Source organism: Cyclopterus lumpus, chromosome 3 (assembly GCF_009769545.1).
Source record: "Cyclopterus lumpus isolate fCycLum1 chromosome 3, fCycLum1.pri, whole genome shotgun sequence".
Lineage (NCBI taxonomy): Eukaryota > Metazoa > Chordata > Actinopteri > Perciformes > Cyclopteridae > Cyclopterus > Cyclopterus lumpus.
The window spans coordinates 27,306,201-27,325,936 of record NC_046968.1 but is presented as its reverse complement, the minus strand read 5'-3'; the positions used below and the strand labels follow the sequence as shown (position 1 = coordinate 27,325,936).

The 19,736-nt window shown below is 46.1% G+C and overlaps 1 protein-coding gene across 1 annotated transcript in view; it reads right to left on the bottom strand.

The window, feature by feature from the left end:
* Positions 1-7,945: 7,945 nt before the first annotated feature.
* The window catches only part of LOC117725281 (basic proline-rich protein-like), a gene marked incomplete at its 3' end in the record, with an annotated part of 13,266 nt that continues 1,475 nt past the window's right edge, over positions 7,946-19,736 (bottom strand). The window contains exons 3-4 of the mRNA XM_034525367.1: positions 9,757-10,052; positions 7,946-9,082 (exon numbers count right to left, since the gene is read on the bottom strand). Of these exons, the coding sequence (XP_034381258.1) occupies positions 7,946-9,082; positions 9,757-10,052 (1,433 nt within the window). The remainder of the gene's footprint in view (positions 9,083-9,756; positions 10,053-19,736) is intronic.

Sequence of the window (19,736 nt, the reverse complement as noted above, 5' to 3'; positions counted from 1 at the left end):
CTCCCTTTCCCCGCGCCCCCCCAAAAAAACCGCTTGCACACGGGCATGATCCCGACCAACAGCCTCGTCAGCGGGCGCCTCATGGAACGACTAACGATATTTAATGCTGTTCCTCTGAAGCTCAGATGTGGGTCACAGGCTGATTCTGAAAAAGAAAAGCCACAAAAAGAAGAACAACACGTCTCTCCGTCTCTCTCTCTCTCTCTCTCTCTCTCTCCCTCTCTCTCTCTCTCTCCCTCTCCCTCTCTCTCTCCCTCTCGCTCTCTCTCTCTCTCTCTCTCTCCCCTCTGTCTCTCTCTCTCTCTCCCCTCTCTCTCTCTCTCTCCCTCTCCCTCTCTCTCTCTCTCTCTCTCTCTCCCTCTCTCTCTCGCTCTCTCTCTCTCTCTCTCTCTCTCTCTCTCTCTCTCGGCATCTCCCTTCTGTCTCTCTGGGTCATTTTCATTCTGCTCGACGCCCTTGACGCCCTCACCGTGCCGTCCACACGCCTCCGTGCCGCCATCCCGGCCTCCTCGACGTGGAGGGTCTTCGCCAGGCTGCTCATTCGGAGACGGGTCAAAGGGGAGGGGGAGGGGGGGCTCGCCTGAGCGACTCGATTGGGCGCTCGTCTTCGCTCCGGGCCGCCGCCGCCGCCACCGCTTCGATCACAAACCGAGAGGGTTTTTTTCTCGTTGGGACGTGCTCATTAACGTCAACCCCCTCCGTTATCCACGTGACAGCGACGACAAGCAGCACTATTTTTCGACTCGCTTTGTTCTCCGTGGTCGTCGTGACAACGGAACCCAAAACAGGAGCGCTGGCGTTTTTTTGGACGGACGTCGATGTTGCCAAAAAAATTGGCTACAAAAGTAACACATTTTTGTTGTTGTTTTGTAGCCAATATTTTTGTAACATCGACGTCGACATCTGTCAAAAACGGCGGGTCAGTCGGTTCTCAACGCGAAAGACATTTATCGGGGTATTCCTCATCTTTTTTGGGGAGGGGAGTGGCCACCAAAACGTGTACGATCATATCGAGGTAAACGACATATGCGATTTTTGATAATTGAGACGTGCGGAATTGTTTATGACAGAAGCGCGGTACCCATTGGGGGCATTGCCAAGTTCAGATTGGGCCACTAAAGACTATTTATTGAATTCCTTCAAAATAAAATACTAATTAATTTAACTGTCTGTTTTTGACTGTCTGTTATTGTATAAATGCAGCACAAAGACAAAATGCTATTGTTAAATTTAAGTTTTAGACAGATTTAGCGCGTTAGTGCTAATTTATGTGTGTTCAAAGTCCAAAGTTCAGAAACGGGACGAGAGAGAGAAACAAGAGTACTTTGGATTCTTTCATTCAATCGATAACTTAAAAAGATTTCTTCGTCATTAAAATTGGTAAAATCTTACACAAGAGAGACGGTGAATCGGTGTTGGATGAACAATTACGTTATTATTAATTATTATATTATATTATGTTTCACTCTACACTGTAAAAACTGCGATTGCCGTTAATTAATATCTTCTCAATAAATAATCGTAACCTTTACATAATAAAAAAAAGACTGTATAGTTTGGAATTGCATTGAGCTGAATACAATAATTTCTATTTATTTATTAATTAAATTAAAAACATTTAACATCGCGGCCGTCTCTATGACAATCGGGGGAGTAACGGCTCACGGAAGATTCCGTTCGGCGGGGAAAAAATGACCGCAAACGCAAAAATGGACCCGTTTCTTTTTTATTTACTTTGAACAAACGTGTCACACATTTTATTTTATTTTTTAAATCCTCTTGCTAGATACCGAGCGAGAGCATCAACAGAACCACTCTGAACGTATTTATTCGCTCCTTTTGAAAGGTCCCAGACATTCAGAAGTAACTCGAGCATTGCATGTAAACGTGTAACTGAAGCACAGAAGTGACACAGTGTGCCTCCCGTTCCAGATCTCATGTCAGCGGCGTTTAGTTTCATCAACTCTCCCCATCGCGTGAGTCAGTTTTAAGACGACCTGTGGGGGTTGTTTTTGAGACGCTAGTCAGAGGGCATCGCTACAGCAGCTCCCCGTTGGAACATGTGGGGTTGAACATGATGTCACACACAATATTACAGCCCCGGTGGACCACTTTCATCCCGCCGTGATCAAATTAGTCTGGACGGGCCCCCGAAACGATGAGTGATGATGTAACAGCAATCTGGGCGCCGGCCACTTGTACGTTCCAAAAAAATAGAAAATCAATCGGTATTTGGCCAGAAGGAACGCCGCGCACGGAGAACCCAATGTGGTGTGACGGGCTGCAGAGAAAATACTGTGGATTGGAGTTTTGTATTTTCTAGTGAACGCTATGTTACATGTTTGCAGTTTATGGCATTTATTTTATGAAGCTTTTATTTTGTATTTCATTATTTTGACATATTACCAATGGTGCTGTCCGCCAACGTTATTCCAGGGTTTAGCCGAGATTCGGAGAAACGTGGACTTTCTTGTTCCTGCCATTGGAAACTGATTTGGGCTCAGAGGTTAGAGGTCAACCAGACCGCCATCCAACGGCGGCACATTGGCCAGCCGACGTCCAATCGGGTCGGACGGCTCCGGTGTGTGTGTGTGTGTGTGTCGTTTACGGGGACACGGCGCAAGTGAAAACACCCGATGCCTCCCACCGCTGCGATCTAGAGAAAGCAAACCGTAAAAAAAAAATATGCAAACACGCTTTAATTCTCCCGTTTTGTTTCATGTGACACGTAAATAGGTTAGAACTGTCGGAAACGATCACGAAGATGCTTCGTGCTGCTCAAAGCGCTCCAATTTACCCCTCAGACACCGTGAGTCAGTGCGCGAGAGAAGAAAAAAAAAAATTATAACTGTAATCACTCGTGAAACTCATCAGCTGAGGAGACAGGAAGCCGTGGGGGTCTGGATCTGGTTACTGTTAGACCTGAGTGGAGGATTTCAACAAACAAACAGGATCAGCTGATGAATGTCTGATCAAAGCTGATTCCCTATAGTTAACGGCGCTTGAACCAGCAGCTGAAGTTCATTGAGTGGCCACTTGAGGCAGCGTGGCTCCAAATCCCCATTGACGGCCATGTTAAAACAGCCCGGTAAGAAGAAGGTGTTGGTCTTTATAGCCGATGTCCTCGTTCATGGCAAATGTACACGGGGTAAATTTCTATAAATAAGTTATATTAAGGTTTGAAGTTATGCATCATTAGGGGCGTGGCTGCTTTGAGTGACAGGTGGCTGTCGTACCAGCTGCACTGAACTTGGCGTTTTGGTGCCTTTCGGAGAATGTTTTCCCTACCTACGGTTCTCGCAGGTACCGTAGAAAAAACGAGTACCGCCAAGAGATTTTGTGTCGTTCGAATTCCCCGATATTCCGTATTTTTTACAGTCGATTACATGTTTGGCATCAAAACCCGTGATGTTTTTTCTTTTTGGGGCCCAATTGGGGCCTGATTGCAATCCAAGATACTGAACCTTAGATTCAGTACGTTGGAGGTTCTCACAGAATTGAAAAGGCCCACTTCCATTTGTTGACTTTAATTAGCCTCTCACGCCAACCCACAGTGCGTCGGTGTGTTCACTTCAAATTTTCTGGCCCACGTTCGTGTCTGCGAGAAACAAACTTTTGGGTCCAAAGAAAGAAAGTCGCCGAATGCCAGGGGAACGCTTGCTCAGTGAACCGGCTCTGAGCCCCCCCCCCCCCCTCCTGCCCCTGACCGCCATTCAGCTGGACAGCTGGAGGCGGCTGCGTGACGGCCTCACTGCGCCTCGCGCGACGGATAAGTGACCGGACGCGGTCAACGGCTTGTCACGCCGATTCCCAGGAAAACACCGCCGGGCGCCCTCCCCCTGCAGGACGGGCGATGCCGGAGACACCTCCAGCACTTTTAATGTGACACGAGTCGGCTCCGGAGGATCGTTTTCCAATTTTCAAGCGAGTTGCCTGGAATCTGTGCGACGTTTTTGACCCACATAGCATCTCACTCACCATCTTTAACCGGCTTTTGTCCTGCAGAGTAAATCCTCACTCTGTGTGCTTCTCGAATCAATATCTTCTTCTGGGTGTTTATACTTTGCTTTTCAGACTTCATTAATCCAGATTTCATAAATCATTGAGCTGTTCTTCAGGCGTCAACATCGTCATCTCTGTATGTATATCGGCTGTCAGCTCTCTGGCCGGCTGCTCCATTTTTTCTTACCTTGCGGTGCCCGTTGGCTTCATTTCTGAGCGGGCAACCAGATCGGACAAAAAAAAGCCCAAAAACCTCGGCTGCCAAAACCCTCCAAAGAGCTCACATGCACAACCCGTTGTGCATGTGAGCTCTTTGGAGGGTTTTCACAGTGGTTTTGTTTGCTTGAAGAAAATAATAATAATAATACTTTTTAGATTTGTGTCTTTATTACGCAAACAAAAAAATAGGTTTTAAGAGCACATTTCTTGTTTGTAAGTGAATTAATTGTTAGTTTTGCTTATGAAACTATAATTTGTTGCTGCAAATCAAAAATCTTAAAAAACTTTGCTCTCAAAATAAAAACCTTTGCTCTCAAAATAAAAATATTTGCTCTCAAAATAAAAAAACCTTTGCTCTCAAAATAAAAATATTTGCTCTAAAAATAAAAAAAACCTTTGCTCTCAAAATAAAAAAACCTTTGCTCTCAAAATAAAAACCTTTGCTTTCAAAACGAAAAGCTACGAGTTGAGTTTGGACGTAGTGGGCGGGGCTTACGCTGCTGAACGAGCGAGGAGTTTCTATTGGTGGATTCGGCTCGGCTCGCTACGCTAACGGAAGGTTTGATTTTTGGAAGATCTTTGATTTTCAGCAACAAATTAGCAAAACTAACAATTAATTCACTTACAAACAAGAAATGTGCTCTCAAAACCTAGATTTTCGTTTGCGTAATTAAAGACACAAATCTACCTTCATAAACCGGCTGCAGACGTTCCGACCCCAAGGTCACGATACACCAGTTTGAACCTCTCTGGTTTTGGTTTCTTCTTTCTTTCTGTTTGTTGAAAACCGCCAACGAATGCTGATATTGTTGTAGTTTAGGGGGGGCGGGGGGGTCTTAGTCATGCTGCAGAGATAGTACCTAAGGGGCCAATATTAAGGGCCATCAGTTTGATTATTTTATATGACTTTTAAATCTGACTGAAGCAATGGGAGAGAGAGAGAGTTCATGAATTCAAAAGGTATCTAGTGCTCTGATGCTTCCTCCTTACTGGAGTGTGAAATAGCCATGCTGTTGTTTACGAGGGATGAATTATCCTTTTTTCTTTTCATTAGGCAAGTTTATTTGCATCGCACAATTCAACAACGAGGCAATTCAGAAGTGCTTTGCATAAAACCATTAAAAGCATCAAAACACAAGAGAAAACAAGATTTAAAAACAATTAAGAACACTCGTTAAAACAATTAAAAAGAGTCAGTAAAACATTAAAAAAGCTCATAATAGAATAAAAGTCGCCGTGCGGTTTAAGAAATAAATGTAAGTGTAAGTTGGAGATTTTCACAAGTTGGATAGAAAGTTTTAATCCGCAAATTGGCGAGATGAATGCAGTAAAAGTAAAAGACTTTCTTCGATGGAAATGTAGAAACGTGTACTTCCTCCCACTTCTTCCCTCCCCGCTCCACTTCCATTGTCTTCACTTCCTCCCACCTCTTCCCTCCCCGCTCCACTTCCATTGTCTTCACTTCCTCCCACCTCTTCCCTCCCCGCTCCACTTCCATTGTCTTCACTTCCTCCCACCTCTTCCCTCCCCGCTCCACTTCCATTGTCTTCACTTCCTCCCACCTCTTCCCTCCCCGCTCCACTTCCATTGTCTTCACTTCCTCCCACCTCTTCCCTCCCCGCTCCACTTCCATTGTCTTCACTTCCTCCCACCTCTTCCCTCCCCGCTCCACTTCCATTGTCTTCACTTCCTCCCACCTCTTTCCTCCCCGCTCCACTTCCATTGTCTTCACTTCCTCCCACCTCTTCCCTCCCCGCTCCACTTCCATTGTCTTCACTTCCTCCCACCTCTTCCCTCCCCGCTCCACTTCCATTGTCTTCACTTCCTCCCACCTCTTCCCTCCCCGCTCCACTTCCATTGTCTTCACTTCCTCCCACCTCTTCCCTCCCCGCTCCACTTCCATTGTCTTCACTTCCTCCCACCTCTTCCCTCCCCGCTCCACTTCCATTGTCTCCACTTCCCCCCACCTCTTCCCTCCCCGCTCCACTTCCATTGTCTTCACTTCCTCCCACCTCTTTCCTCCCCGCTCCACTTCCATTGTCTTCACTTCCTCCCACCTCTTCCCTCCCCGCTCCACTTCCATTGTCTTCACTTCCTCCCACCTCTTCCCTCCCCGCTCCACTTCCATTGTCTTCACTTCCTCCCACCTCTTCCCTCCCCGCTCCACTTCTATTGTCTTCACTTCCTCCCACCTCTTCCCTCCCCGCTCCACTTCCATTGTCTTCACTTCCTCTTACCTCCCCGATCCACTTCCCTTGTCTCCACTTCCTCCCACCTCTTCCCTCCCCAGATCTACTTCCCTTGTCTTCACTTCCTCCCACCTCTTCCCTCCCAGATCCACTTATCTTCACTTCCTCTTCCCTCTCAAATCCACTTATCTTCACTTCCTCCCACCTCTTCCATCCCAGATCCACTTCCCTTGTCTCCACTTCCCCCCACCTCTTCTCTCCACGCTTCACTTCCCTTGTCTTCATTTCCTCCCACCTCTTCCCTCCCAGATCCACTTCCCTTGTCTTCACTTCCTCCCACCTCTTCCCTCCCCGCTCCACTTATCTTCACTTCCCCCCACCTCTTCTCTCCACGCTTCACTTCCCTTGTCTTCATTTCCTCCCACCTCTTCCCTCCCAGATCCACTTCCCTTGTCTTCACTTCCTCCCACCTCTTCCCTCCCCGCTCCACTTATCTTCACTTCCTCCCACCTCTTCCCTCCCAGATCCACTTCCCTTGTCTCCACTTCCCCCCACCTCTTCCCTGCCAGATCCATTTCCCTTGTCTCCACTTCCTCCCACCTCTTCCCTCCCCGCTCCACTTATCTTCACTTCCTTTCACATCTTCCCTCCCCGCTCCACTTCCATTGTCTTCACTTCCTCCCACCTCTTCCCTCGTTGGAGTTGTTTTGCCCCAACGAGTCTTGTCAGGCGTCACCGGCGCCGGACGGGCTCACCGAGCCGAGGAGGCGGGCTCATCCATCACTGGCTGCACTGCAGATGAAACGTCGGCAGCTGACAGGTGTGGGTCAGTTTTATCGTCCATAACGATAATCGCCGTCTGTGGCCCCCCGGTGCCCCCCCCCCCCCCAGAATCAAAGTCACAGTGTATACATAGTAACCGAGGGGCCTCACATCTCTTAACAATAGGCTCTTAACATTAACGATGCTTTTGTTCTTGGTTCCTCCCCTGCTGTGACAAATTAAAATGTCTGCCGCTTGTCGTTAACGGCCATTCTTTAATGAAGTAACAGTCTGCTCGTGCTGCAGGGAAGACGAGGACGAGCAAATAACGATGCACCTTTATTGTGCCGAATATAGAAAATTAAATATTTATTTATCTATTTTTTCATTTGACCGCTAAAGTCACGGCCAAGGTTACGAAGCTTGGAGCCGGTGTGGCTGTGATGAGCAGCAACGTGATGTCTTGATATATATCATTACATATTTCATCGTTTCTTAATAATATTAATACAGAATTATTACTTCATTTTCATAGCACCTTTAAAAACTGTTTACTTTGACCGTGAAAGACAAAGCAAAGCAAGGAAATATAACATAAAAACAAAACCTTGATATAACCGTACAATAGATGGACGTGGACATGGTGGAGGAGGATGTGGATATGATGGAGGAGGACGTGGACATGATGGTGGAGGATGTGGATATGATGGAGGAGGACGTGGACATGGTGGAGGAGGATGTGGACATGGTGGAGGACGATGTGGACATGGTGGAGGAGGATGTGGACATGGTGGAGGAGGATGTGGACATGGTGGAGGACGTGGACATGGTGGAGGAGGATGTGGACATGGTGGAGGACGATGTGGACATGGTGGAGGAGGATGTGGACATGATGGAGGAGGACGTGGACATGGTGGAGGAGGATGTGGACATGATGGAGGAGGATGTGGACATGGTGGAGGAGGATGTGGACATGATGGAGGAGGATGTGGACATGATGGAGGAGGATGTGGACATGGTGGAGGAGGATGTGGACATGGTGGAGGAGGATGTGGACATGGTGGAGGAGGATGTGGACATGATGGAGGAGGATGTGGACATGGTGGAGGAGGACGTGGACATGGTGGAGGAGGATGTGGACATGATGGAGGAGGATGTGGACATGGTGGAGGTGGAGGAGGATGTGGACATGATGGAGGAGGATGTGGACATGGTGGAGGAGGATGTGGACATGGTGGAGGAGGATGTGGACATGATGGAGGAGGATGTGGACATGGTGGAGGAGGATGTGGATATGATGGAGGAGGACGTGGACATGGTGGAGGAGGATGTGGACATGATGGAGGAGGACGTGGACATGGTGGAGGAGGATGTGGACATGATGGAGGAGGATGTGGACATGATGGAGGAGGATGTGGACATGGTGGAGGAGGATGTGGACATGATGGAGGAGGATGTGGACATGGTGGAGGAGGATGTGGACATGGTGGAGGAGGATGTGGACATGATGGAGGAGGATGTGGACATGATGGAGGAGGATGTGGACATGGTGGAGGAGGATGTGGACATGATGGAGGAGGATGTGGACATGGTGGAGGAGGATGTGGACATGGTGGAGGAGGATGTGGACATGGTGGAGGAGGATGTGGACATGATGGAGGAGGATGTGGACATGATGGAGGAGGATGTGGACATGGTGGAGGAGGATGTGGACATGATGGAGGAGGATGTGGACATGGTGGAGGAGGATGTGGACATGGTGGAGGAGGATGTGGACATGGTGGAGGAGGACGTGGACATGGTGGAGGAGGATGTGGACATGATGGAGGAGGACGTGGACATGGTGGAGGAGGATGTGGACATGGTGGAGGAGGACGTGGACATGGTGGTGGAGGATGTGGACACGGTGCAGGAGGACGTGGACATGATGGAGGAGGACGTGGACATGATGGAGGAGGACGTGGACATGATGGTGGAGGACGTGGACATGGTGGAGGAGGACGTGGACATGGTGGAGGACGTGGACATGATGGAGGAGGACGTGGACATGATGGAGGAGGACGTGGACATGGTGGAGGAGGATGTGGATATGATGGAGGAGGACGTGGACATGGTGGAGGACGTGGACATGGTGGAGGAGGACGTGGATATGATGGAGGAGGACGTGGACATGGTGGAGGACGTGGACATGGTGGAGGAGGATGTGGATATGATGGAGGAGGACGTGGACATGGTGGAGGACGTGGACATGGTGGAGGAGGACGTGGATATGATGGAGGAGGACGTGGACATGGTGGAGGACGTGGACATGGTGGAGGAGGACGTGGATATGATGGAGGAGGACGTGGACATGGTGGAGGACGTGGACATGGTGGAGGAGGATGTGGACACGGTGCAGGAGGATGTGGACACGGTGCAGGAGGACGTGGACATGGACTTGAACATTCCTGATACAGGAGAACATTTCCTGCCCACTGCTATTAGACTTTATAATAAATCACCTCTGGCCAAATCCTCCTCAAACTGATCATCAATAACGTTGCACCGCTGTCACTTTATACTTTAGAGACACTGTATACCCAACATGGAATATCAGTCTGAGGGCGGCGTCGGCCTCTAAATGTTCCGAGCGGTGGAGGTTTTGCCCGTCGGCCTCTAAATGTTCCGAGCGGTGGAGGTTTTGCCCGTCGGCCTCTAAATGTTCCGAGCGGTGGAGGTTTTGCCCGTCGGCCTCTAAATGTTCCGAGCGGTGGAGGTTTTGCCCGTCGGCCTCTAAATGTTCCGAGCGGTGGAGGTTTTGCCCGTCGGCCTCTAAATGTTCCGAGCGGTGGAGGTTTTGCCCGTGGGGTTCTGAGCGAATGACCGAGGGGAGGTTTTGTTCTGTGGAAGAGCACGAAGGGGGAAACGGGAGGCGTTCAGCCGGATTTAACATCCACATAGTGACACGGAGCGCTTCACTTCAAACACTTCAATGTCATTTACAGCGGGCTGACCACCGTGTGGCTTCATGAGTGTAATAACCAGCTACAAGGACGACATGTTTAGTACTGTCACTGTCATCAGTTATGGACTACTGCACAGCCCCACAGATTCTAAATGACTCACGTTTTCGGGGGTCCAGGAATGAAGGCGTTGGTTGAAAAGCCGGCCCGACTCATGTCACTGAGGGTGAACACATTTCAAAGAATATGGTCCACTTTCTGGGAAGAATTAGGTATTTTTGACCGGTTAGAAAAAAAGAAGAAAAAAAAAAATCAAGTAAAAGATTGTCAGCCATTTTGTTTTTGGGGTTTGTTGCCACTTGAGAAGCCCAGTGAGTTAGATTGAGTCATTTCAGTAAAAATAATGTTGAATTTAGCTGAATTTTGCTCGTTTAAACCATGTTTCCAGCCTTTTTTTTTGTTCCCCGGGCCACGAAGAAGGAGGCTCCATGTGGCGCTGGTGGAGTTCAAAGTCTGGTTTTGAGTCCCGGGTTTGGCGAACGGGTTCTGTTGGTTTTCACAGAGGAAGTGGATGTGGATCCGTCACATTATTCTAACTTTAAAGCCTATTAGCGACGCCGCATTTCCCCCATCGACACGTTCTGGCTCTCGTTAACTGAAACTAATTCATCTTTTGTGTGCGGGGCCAAAGACGAGCACCGCGCACACAATGCAGCCTCGCAGATTATCCCTCGTTTACACGGGATGACAGTTGTATCTCCGCCCCCCCCCCCCCCCAAACAGGCCCTCATTGAGGGATTTGATGGAGAAATATGCATTTTTTTTCCTTTTTCCAGCTTCAGAAAGGTTGTAATGTATGATGATTACAATGATGATTTTAAGGTCGTAAAAATATAATATTTTCTAATCATTTGAATAGTGTGATATTATGCACATAAAAAAACACAATAGAGGCCGATAACAAAGTGAAAGGAAATATTTAGCCCGAGTGGCTTCTCTAAAAGTTACATTTCCTCCTTTTCTTTGTCCTCTTGATCCGATGTGTGACTCATAAACCACGACATACGATCCGAGCAGCGAGTTTTGGAAAAATTAGATACACAAAGTTCATTATGTAACTCTGTGGCACACGGTGGGTTTAAAGGAAATACGAGCGTTTATTTGACAGGTTTTTTTTTGCATCTATTTCCACTGAAATGACTCAAAGGCAAAGTTTTATGAACTATTTCCGTGCTCATTTTGTGGGTGCGGTTGCGTTGGCTTCTCAATACAGGAATAAAAACGGTGTGGGGGGGGGGGGGGAAAAAAAGCTCATGTTGGAGGCGTCGGGCGGTTTGAAATGTTTTATTCCACAGTCCGTCACACTCTTCAAATTAAACATATCACACTCATATGCGTTTGCACCGCTCTAAAGTGCATTTTTCCCCCAATCAACGTGCACTTCAATGCAACACCAATTTATTGAGATGTGCTCCAGTACATCACACGTCTCTGGGGTGTGCTCTATATCATTCCCAGATGAAAGCATTGGAGCACCGCCTCATTAGAACGAGTCCTGGACCGAGTGCAGAGCCGGTCTGTGGACCCTGGACCCCCTGGACCCCCTGGACCTCCTGGACCCCCTGGACCTCCTGGACTCTCTCCTCTCGTGATCAATGGCGGCGAACAGAAGGCAGCTCGGAGGCTCGCTCCTCAGAACTTACTGCCAGCTCGTTTTTCGGGTTGGCGCTCCTTCGATTAGTCTTTAATCTCGCCGGCCTTCGCTAAATAAAGCCTCTTCCTCGTCGGTGGAGTAAACCGCGGGCTGAGGAACGTTAAGCCTGCACAACAACAACAACAACAACAACAACCCCCGGACATTGTGGACGCCTCCGCAGGTTGAAGCACGTCTGAAGCACGTCGGCTAGCCGTGGCTTTAAATAAAGGCTGAATTTATTGATTAAAATTTATATTTTGAGTGTCAGTGCTACAATTGTATGCAAAAAAAATCATCATATATCCCAGTATATAGTATTTAAGATTACATATAACTTTTTTACATCATGTTCCATATCATCATGTCTCCAATGACGCCTTGTTACAGTTAAGGGAACTCGTATTTTTTATGAAATAAAAATAAAAAACAAAATTTGACTGACAGCATTATTGTTTTTTTTTAATGTATTTATTTTATTCACAATAAAGGAGCACAACCAGCAGCTTTGACTTTTTTTTCTTTTTTTTTTACTTGGGACCCACATTTTTTATAAAAATGACAAACCGTCAACAACCACGCTCACGGCGAGGCTTCGTCCATAAATCACGGGAAGGGCGAACTTATGAGTTTCTCAGCATTTTTACTGGCATTAACCACAACAGCTTTATATTCCATAGAAGGCCATTTATGAGAGTTTGATAAATCTCTCGTGTTATTGAAAACAAATATACGCATGTTAACAACGGGCCTTTCCTTTAATGCCAAACTGAATATTATCTCCCCCCCCGCCCCCCCCCCCCCCCCCCCCCCCTGCTCCAGATGTGTGTTTTATTGCTTTATGACAGGAAGACGTTGCATATACATATATACACATATACATATATATACTGTATATACACACATATACATACACATATACATATATATACACATATACATATATATACTGTATATACACACATATACATATATATACACATATACATATATATACTGTATATACACACATATACATACACACATACATATATACACATATATACTGTATATACACACATATACATACACATATACATATATATACTGTATATACACACATATACATATATATACTGTATATACACACATATACATACACATATATATACACATATACATATATATACTGTATATACACACATATACATATATATACTGTATATACACACATATACATACACATATACATATATACACATATACATATATATACTGTATATACACACATATACATACACATATACATATATATACTGTATATACACACATATACATATATATGCTGTATATACACACATATACATACACATATATATACACATACACATATATATACACATATACATATATATATACTGTATATACACACATATACATACACGTATACATATATACACATATACATATATATACTGTATATACACACATATACATACACATATACATATATATACTGTATATACACACATATACATATATATACTGTATATACACACATATACATACACATATATATACACATACACATATATATACACATATACATATATATATACTGTATATACACACATATACATACACATATACATATTTACACATATACATATATATACTGTATATACACACATATACATACACATATACATATATATACTGTATATACACACATATACATATATATGTACTGTATATACACACATATACATACACATATATATACACATATACATATATATACTGTATATACACACATATACATATATATACACATATACATATATATACTGTATATACATACATATATACACATATACATATATATACTGTATATACACACATATACATACACATATACATATATATATACTGTATATACACATATACATACACATACATATATATACACATATACATATATATACTGTATATACACACATATACATACACATATATATACACATATACATATATATACACATATACATATATATATATATATATATACTGTATATACATACATATACATACACATATACATATATATACACATATACATATATATACTGTATATACACACATATACATACACATATATATACACATATACATATATATACACATATACATATATATACTGTATATACACACATATACATACACATATATATACACATATACATATATATACACATATACATATATATACTGTATATACACACATATACATACACATATATATACACATATACATATATATACACATATACATATATATATATATATACTGTATATACATACATATACATACACATATACATATATATACACTGTACATACACACATATACATACACATATACATATATATATATACTGTATATACACACATATGCATATATATATACACACATTTATATATTTATACATATATATAAACATATATATACATATATACACATACATACACACAATATATATATACTGTATATATACATACACATGTATTTATATATATTGAGTGCCGACAGAAATAACGATTTGAAATAAATGTTTGATATAAAAGACTTATATTTCTAAACATTTAGTTCCCACTGTTAAAAGAAATAAAGAATTAGTTTGTGTGCGTGATTCAAAGCCTCCGGCCAGCAGGGCCTTGGTGTGTTTGCTTCTGTCTAGACGGGGAGGGTCACTGGGCTGGATCTCTGAGGCCGAGGCGGATTTAAAAGGTCTTATCGCATGATATTCTTACAGGAGCGCTATTTGTGCTCGACTCTAAGACCAACGTGTCCTCACACGAAGGTTTGTGTGATGTCGTTACGTGCACACGGTAAAAAATCACAGGAAACCACTTATAAAACTAAAATACATACATACATAAATAAATAGGGAATGTAAAAATATTAAACATTAACATTGAAGCATAGACTTCTATACAACCAGAGGAGTCGCCCCCTGGTGGTCAGGAGAGAGAATGCAGCTTTAACACATGAAGCATAGACTTCTATACAACCAGAGGAGTCGCCCCCTGGTGGTCAGGAGAGAGAATGCAGCTTTAACACATGAAGCATATACTTCTATACAACCAGAGGAGTCGCCCCCTGGTGGTCAGGAGAGAGAATGCAGCTTTAACACATGAAGCATAGACTTCTATACAACCAGAGGAGTCGCCCCCTGGTGGTCAGGAGAGAGAATGCAGCTTTAACACATGAAGCATATACTTCTATACAACCAGAGGAGTCGCCCCCTGGTGGTCAGGAGAGAGAATGCAGCTTTAACACATGAAGCATAGACTTCTATACAACCAGAGGAGTCGCCCCCTGGTGGTCAGGAGAGAGAATGCAGCTTTAACACATGAAGCATAGACTTCTATACAACCAGAGGAGTCGCCCCCTGGTGGTCAGGAGAGAGAATGCAGCTTTAACACATGAAGCATATACTTCTATACAACCAGTCATAATGTTCCTTGAGCACAGAAACAATTTGACGCTCATATAGTTTGAGGATGTGTCCATCAGTTGATGCTTTGAATCATTTTTGTAATCTCACATTAAAATGAAAGCAACATAATGTTAAGCTTGTTGCTTCTCACTGAAATGAACCTTTACAAGCCGTGCTTTCCCTCCTCTCCTCATATTTTTATGTGCACTTTACTGTACCCTTTTTTTCAAAGGCCCAGATAGTTATTGCTCATCTCTTTGTACTAACGATACAACAGTTGAAGCCTTGGTAGCTCTCCAACTGACGGTCACCTCCCGTTGTATTTGCAGAAAAGAAAAAGAAAAAAAGGGGACTTTTGATTTAGGAACAACCCAAAAATAACTCTTCCTCATCTCTCCCCCTCCATCTGGTGGGTTATTTTTTTTGTAAGACACCTTTCTGTGTCTTGTTGACCTACTTAAAGCCCTTTCCGGTCCCTTTATCTCCGGCTGTACGTACGTAACGACGGCGCGCGTCTCTTCCGATCATTTAGCGCGCGATTAGTATTTTTAGAAGAGGAAAAGGACGTTAAAAACTGCTTTTTCTTCTACGACTCACTCAAAGTATTAACTATTAGATAAACCGCTGAGCTTTGGAACCGCGTAAACGTCGAGCTCGATACCAGCTGATTCATGGTAATTGTTGCGCGAGCTCCTCGGTGATTCAGAGACCCCTTCTGGCCTGTTGTTAAAGAGCATTGTGATAAGCGTCCGCTGTGTCCTTTAAAAAATATATTTATCTCCGTCGCACACGTACGTGAAGCGAGCGAAAACCGCCTTGCGTCTTGTCTGGAAACGGCATCTGTGGAAGCCGGAGGTCATGAGTCCAGTGTTCCCAAACATGTGGCGAAAAATAGCTCGGGAGCGGGGAGGGGAGGAGGTTTCTTATTTTTTTAACATCGTGTATCATCAGACCGTGATTAGTAAAGTGGGCTGAAGGGACCGCGCTTCCCATCTGTCCGTCTTTGACATACCTCGTCCTTCACTCCTCATCCAGAGGAAGGAATCAAGTTCATCTGACACGTCTGTGAGGGGTATGAATATATAGAATGTATAGAAGTCTATGCTTCATGTGTTGAAGCTGCATTCCCTCTCCTGACCACCGGGGGGCGACTCCTCTGGTTGTATAGAAGTCTGTTTCATGTGTTAAAGCTGCGTTCTCTCTCCTGACCACCAGGGAGCGACTCCTCTGGTTGTATAGAAGTCTATGCTTCATGTGTTGAAGCTGCATTCCCTCTCCTGACCACCGGGGGGCGACTCCTCTGGTTGTATAGAAGTCTATGCTTCATGTGTTAAAGCTGCATTTTCTCTCCTGACCACCAGGGGGAGACTCCTCTGGTTGTATAGAAGTCTATGCTTCATGTGTTAAAGCTGCATTCCCTCTCCTGACCACCAGGGAGCGACTCCTCTGGTTGTATAGAAGTCTATGCTTCATGTGTTGAAGCTGCATTCCCTCTCCTGACCACCGGGGGGCGACTCCTCTGGTTGTATTGAAGTCTATGCTTCATGTGTTGAAGCTGCATTCTCTCTACTGACCACCAGGGGGTGACTCCTCTGGTTGTATAGAAGTCTATGCTTCATGTGTTAAAGCTGCATTTTCTCTCCTGACCACCAGGGGGAGACTCCTCTGGTTGTATAGAAGTCTATGCTTCATGTGTTAAAGCTGCATTCTCTCTCCTGACCACCAGGGGGCGACTCCTCTGGTTGTGTAGAAGTCTATTTAAATGACTTCGCTCTTGATTTATTCCCTCAGTAAACATTGTTGCACGAACAAAGTTTCCCGAGTGTCCGCTCATGTTGGACAAAAATAAAGAAACGGACAGAGGAGTATCCAAAGGCTTATCACTGGCATTGCATTACCCATAATTCCTCCGGCCTGTGCTATGCTCATCCCCCTCTCTCTCTCTCTCTCTCTCTCTCTCTCCCTCTCTCTCTCTCTCTCTGATCCACGTTTGGCACAGCCCGGTGGTCATTGTGCCAGCGGAGAATTGGACGAGATTGTGTGCAGGCCTTCCGTATGTTCTCCCTTCAAGTCCTCTGGAAGGGTCCAAGAGCCCAGAGGGCGCTAAGCGACGGCCTCTAGAGGGGTGATTGCTTCCCGGTGATGAGGGGGGGTAATTGACATTCACTGTGTGCGTGTCTGTGTGTGTGTGTGTGTGTGTGTGTGTGACTGTGCTATTCAGATGGATTGCGAATCGTCCAATCAGAGTGAAGGAGGGGGGGGTTCCATCGATGGTGTCTCTTACCGCCGCACGCCTCGGTGCGTCTGAGCGTTTTCTTGCCTCCAGACACAGCGAAGGGAAAAGAACACACAATCTGACAGGGTGTATTCTTCTGTCTGTCGGGGCTATTTGTAAACCACAAACCCCTCTTTGGTGACAAAGACCATTCATTTATTTGTTTAATTACATTTTCATTTCCTTTATTATTTAAATTCTTAAATGTAATATGCCCTGCCCTGCTATTTTATTTTAATTGTATTGTATTGTATATATGTAAATGTTTGCTGCTGCTTCACAAAATTTCCCCCTGGGGATGAATAAAGTAACATCGTAACTTATCTTATCTTAATTGTTTTAGAATATTAACAATGTGCACTTCAGTCCCTGTTTTGGGGGAAATCTCTCCCGAGAAGCTTTTATTCTACATCGTGGAAGTTGAACCCAGCACCAAAATAGACTGGTGCAGGGTGGAGGTGGAGGCTGCAGGGTGGAGGTGGAGGCTACAGGGTGGAGGCTACAGGGTGGAGGTGGAGGCTACAGGGTGGAGGTGGAGGCTGCAGGGTGGAGGTGAAGGCTGCAGGGTGGAGGTGGAGGCTGCAGGGTGGAGGTGGAGGCTACAGGGTGGAGGCTACAGGGTGGAGGCTGCAGGGTGGAGGTGGAGGCTACAGGGTGGAGGTGAAGGCTACAGGGTGGAGGTGGAGGTGGAGGCTACAGGGTGGAGGCTGCAGGGTGGAGGTGAAGGCTACAGGGTGGAGGCTGCAGGGTGGAGGTGAAGGTTGCAGGGTGGAGGTGGAGGCTGCAGGGTGGAGGTTACAGGGTGGAGGCTGCAGGGTGGAGGTGGAGGCTGCAGGGTGGAGGTGAAGGCTGCAGGGTGGAGGTGGAGGCTGCAGGGTGGAGGCTGCAGGGTGGAGGTGGAGGTGGAGGCTACAGGGTGGAGGTGGAGGCTACAGGGTGGAGGCTGCAGGGTGGAGGTGGAGGCTACAGGGTGGAGGGTGCAGGGTGGAGGTGGAGGTGGAGGCTACAGGGTGGAGGTGGAGGCTACAGGGTGGAGGGTGCAGGGTGGAGGTGGAGGCTACAGGGTGGAGGTGGAGGCTACAGGGTGGAGGCTGCAGGGTGGAGGTGGAGGTGGAGGTGGAGGCTACAGGGTGGAGGTGGAGGCTACAGGGTGGAGGGTGCAGGGTGGAGGTGGAGGTGAAGGCTGCAGGGTGGAGGTGGAGGCTGCAGGGTGGAGGCTGCAGGGTGGAGGTGGAGGCTACAGGGTGGAGGTGGAGGCTACAGGGTGGAGGCTGCAGGGTGGAGGTGGAGGCTACAGGGTGGAGGCTGCAGGGTGGAGGTGGAGGCTGCAGGGTGGAGGCTGCAGGGTGGAGGTGGAGGCTACAGGGTGGAGGGTGCAGGGTGGAGGTGGAGGTGGAGGCTACAGGGTGGAGGTGGAGGCTACAGGGTGGAGGCTGCAGGGTGGAGGTGGAGGTGGAGGTGGAGGCTACAGGGTGGAGGTGGAGGCTACAGGGTGGAGGCTGCAGGGTGGAGGTGGAGGCTACAGGGTGGAGGTGGAGGCTACAGGGTGGAGGCTGCAGGGTGGAGGTGGAGGCTACAGGGTGGAGGCTGCAGGGTGGAGGTGGAGGCTGCAGGGTGGAGGCTGCAGGGTGGAGGTGGAGGGGTAACTTCTGACATGTCGATGGCATTAGCATCACAGCGTCTAGAGCTTTCTTCCGCTCAGTGACTTGTCAAGCTGTCGCTGCTGTTGCATGTTTTTAAAAAAAAAATTTAATCGGTTTTAGCGCAAAATGCAAAGTGATGTGACAAAAAATAATAAAATAAATAAAACATTTTTTAAAAAGCCGTCTTTTCTTCCGCCTCATCAGAAAAGATTCAAACTGAGTGAGTTACGTAAGCGCTGCTAAACGTATCAATGCTCATTTTATGCAAAGCCTGAGCTTCCAGGCGCAGACTGTGTGACGTTCAGAGGGTGTGTGTGTGTGTGTGTGTGTGTGTGTGTGTGTGTGTGTGCGTGTGCGTGTGGGTGCGTGTGTGTGTGTGTGTGTGCGTGTGCGTGCGTGCGTGCGTGCGTGTGCGTGTGTGTGTGTGTGTGTGGGTGCGTCTGTGTGCGTGTGTGCGTGTGGGTGCGTGTGTGTGGGCGCGTGTGTGCGCGGTGTGGGTGCGTGTGTGTGCGTGTGTGGGAGGCTTTTGTTT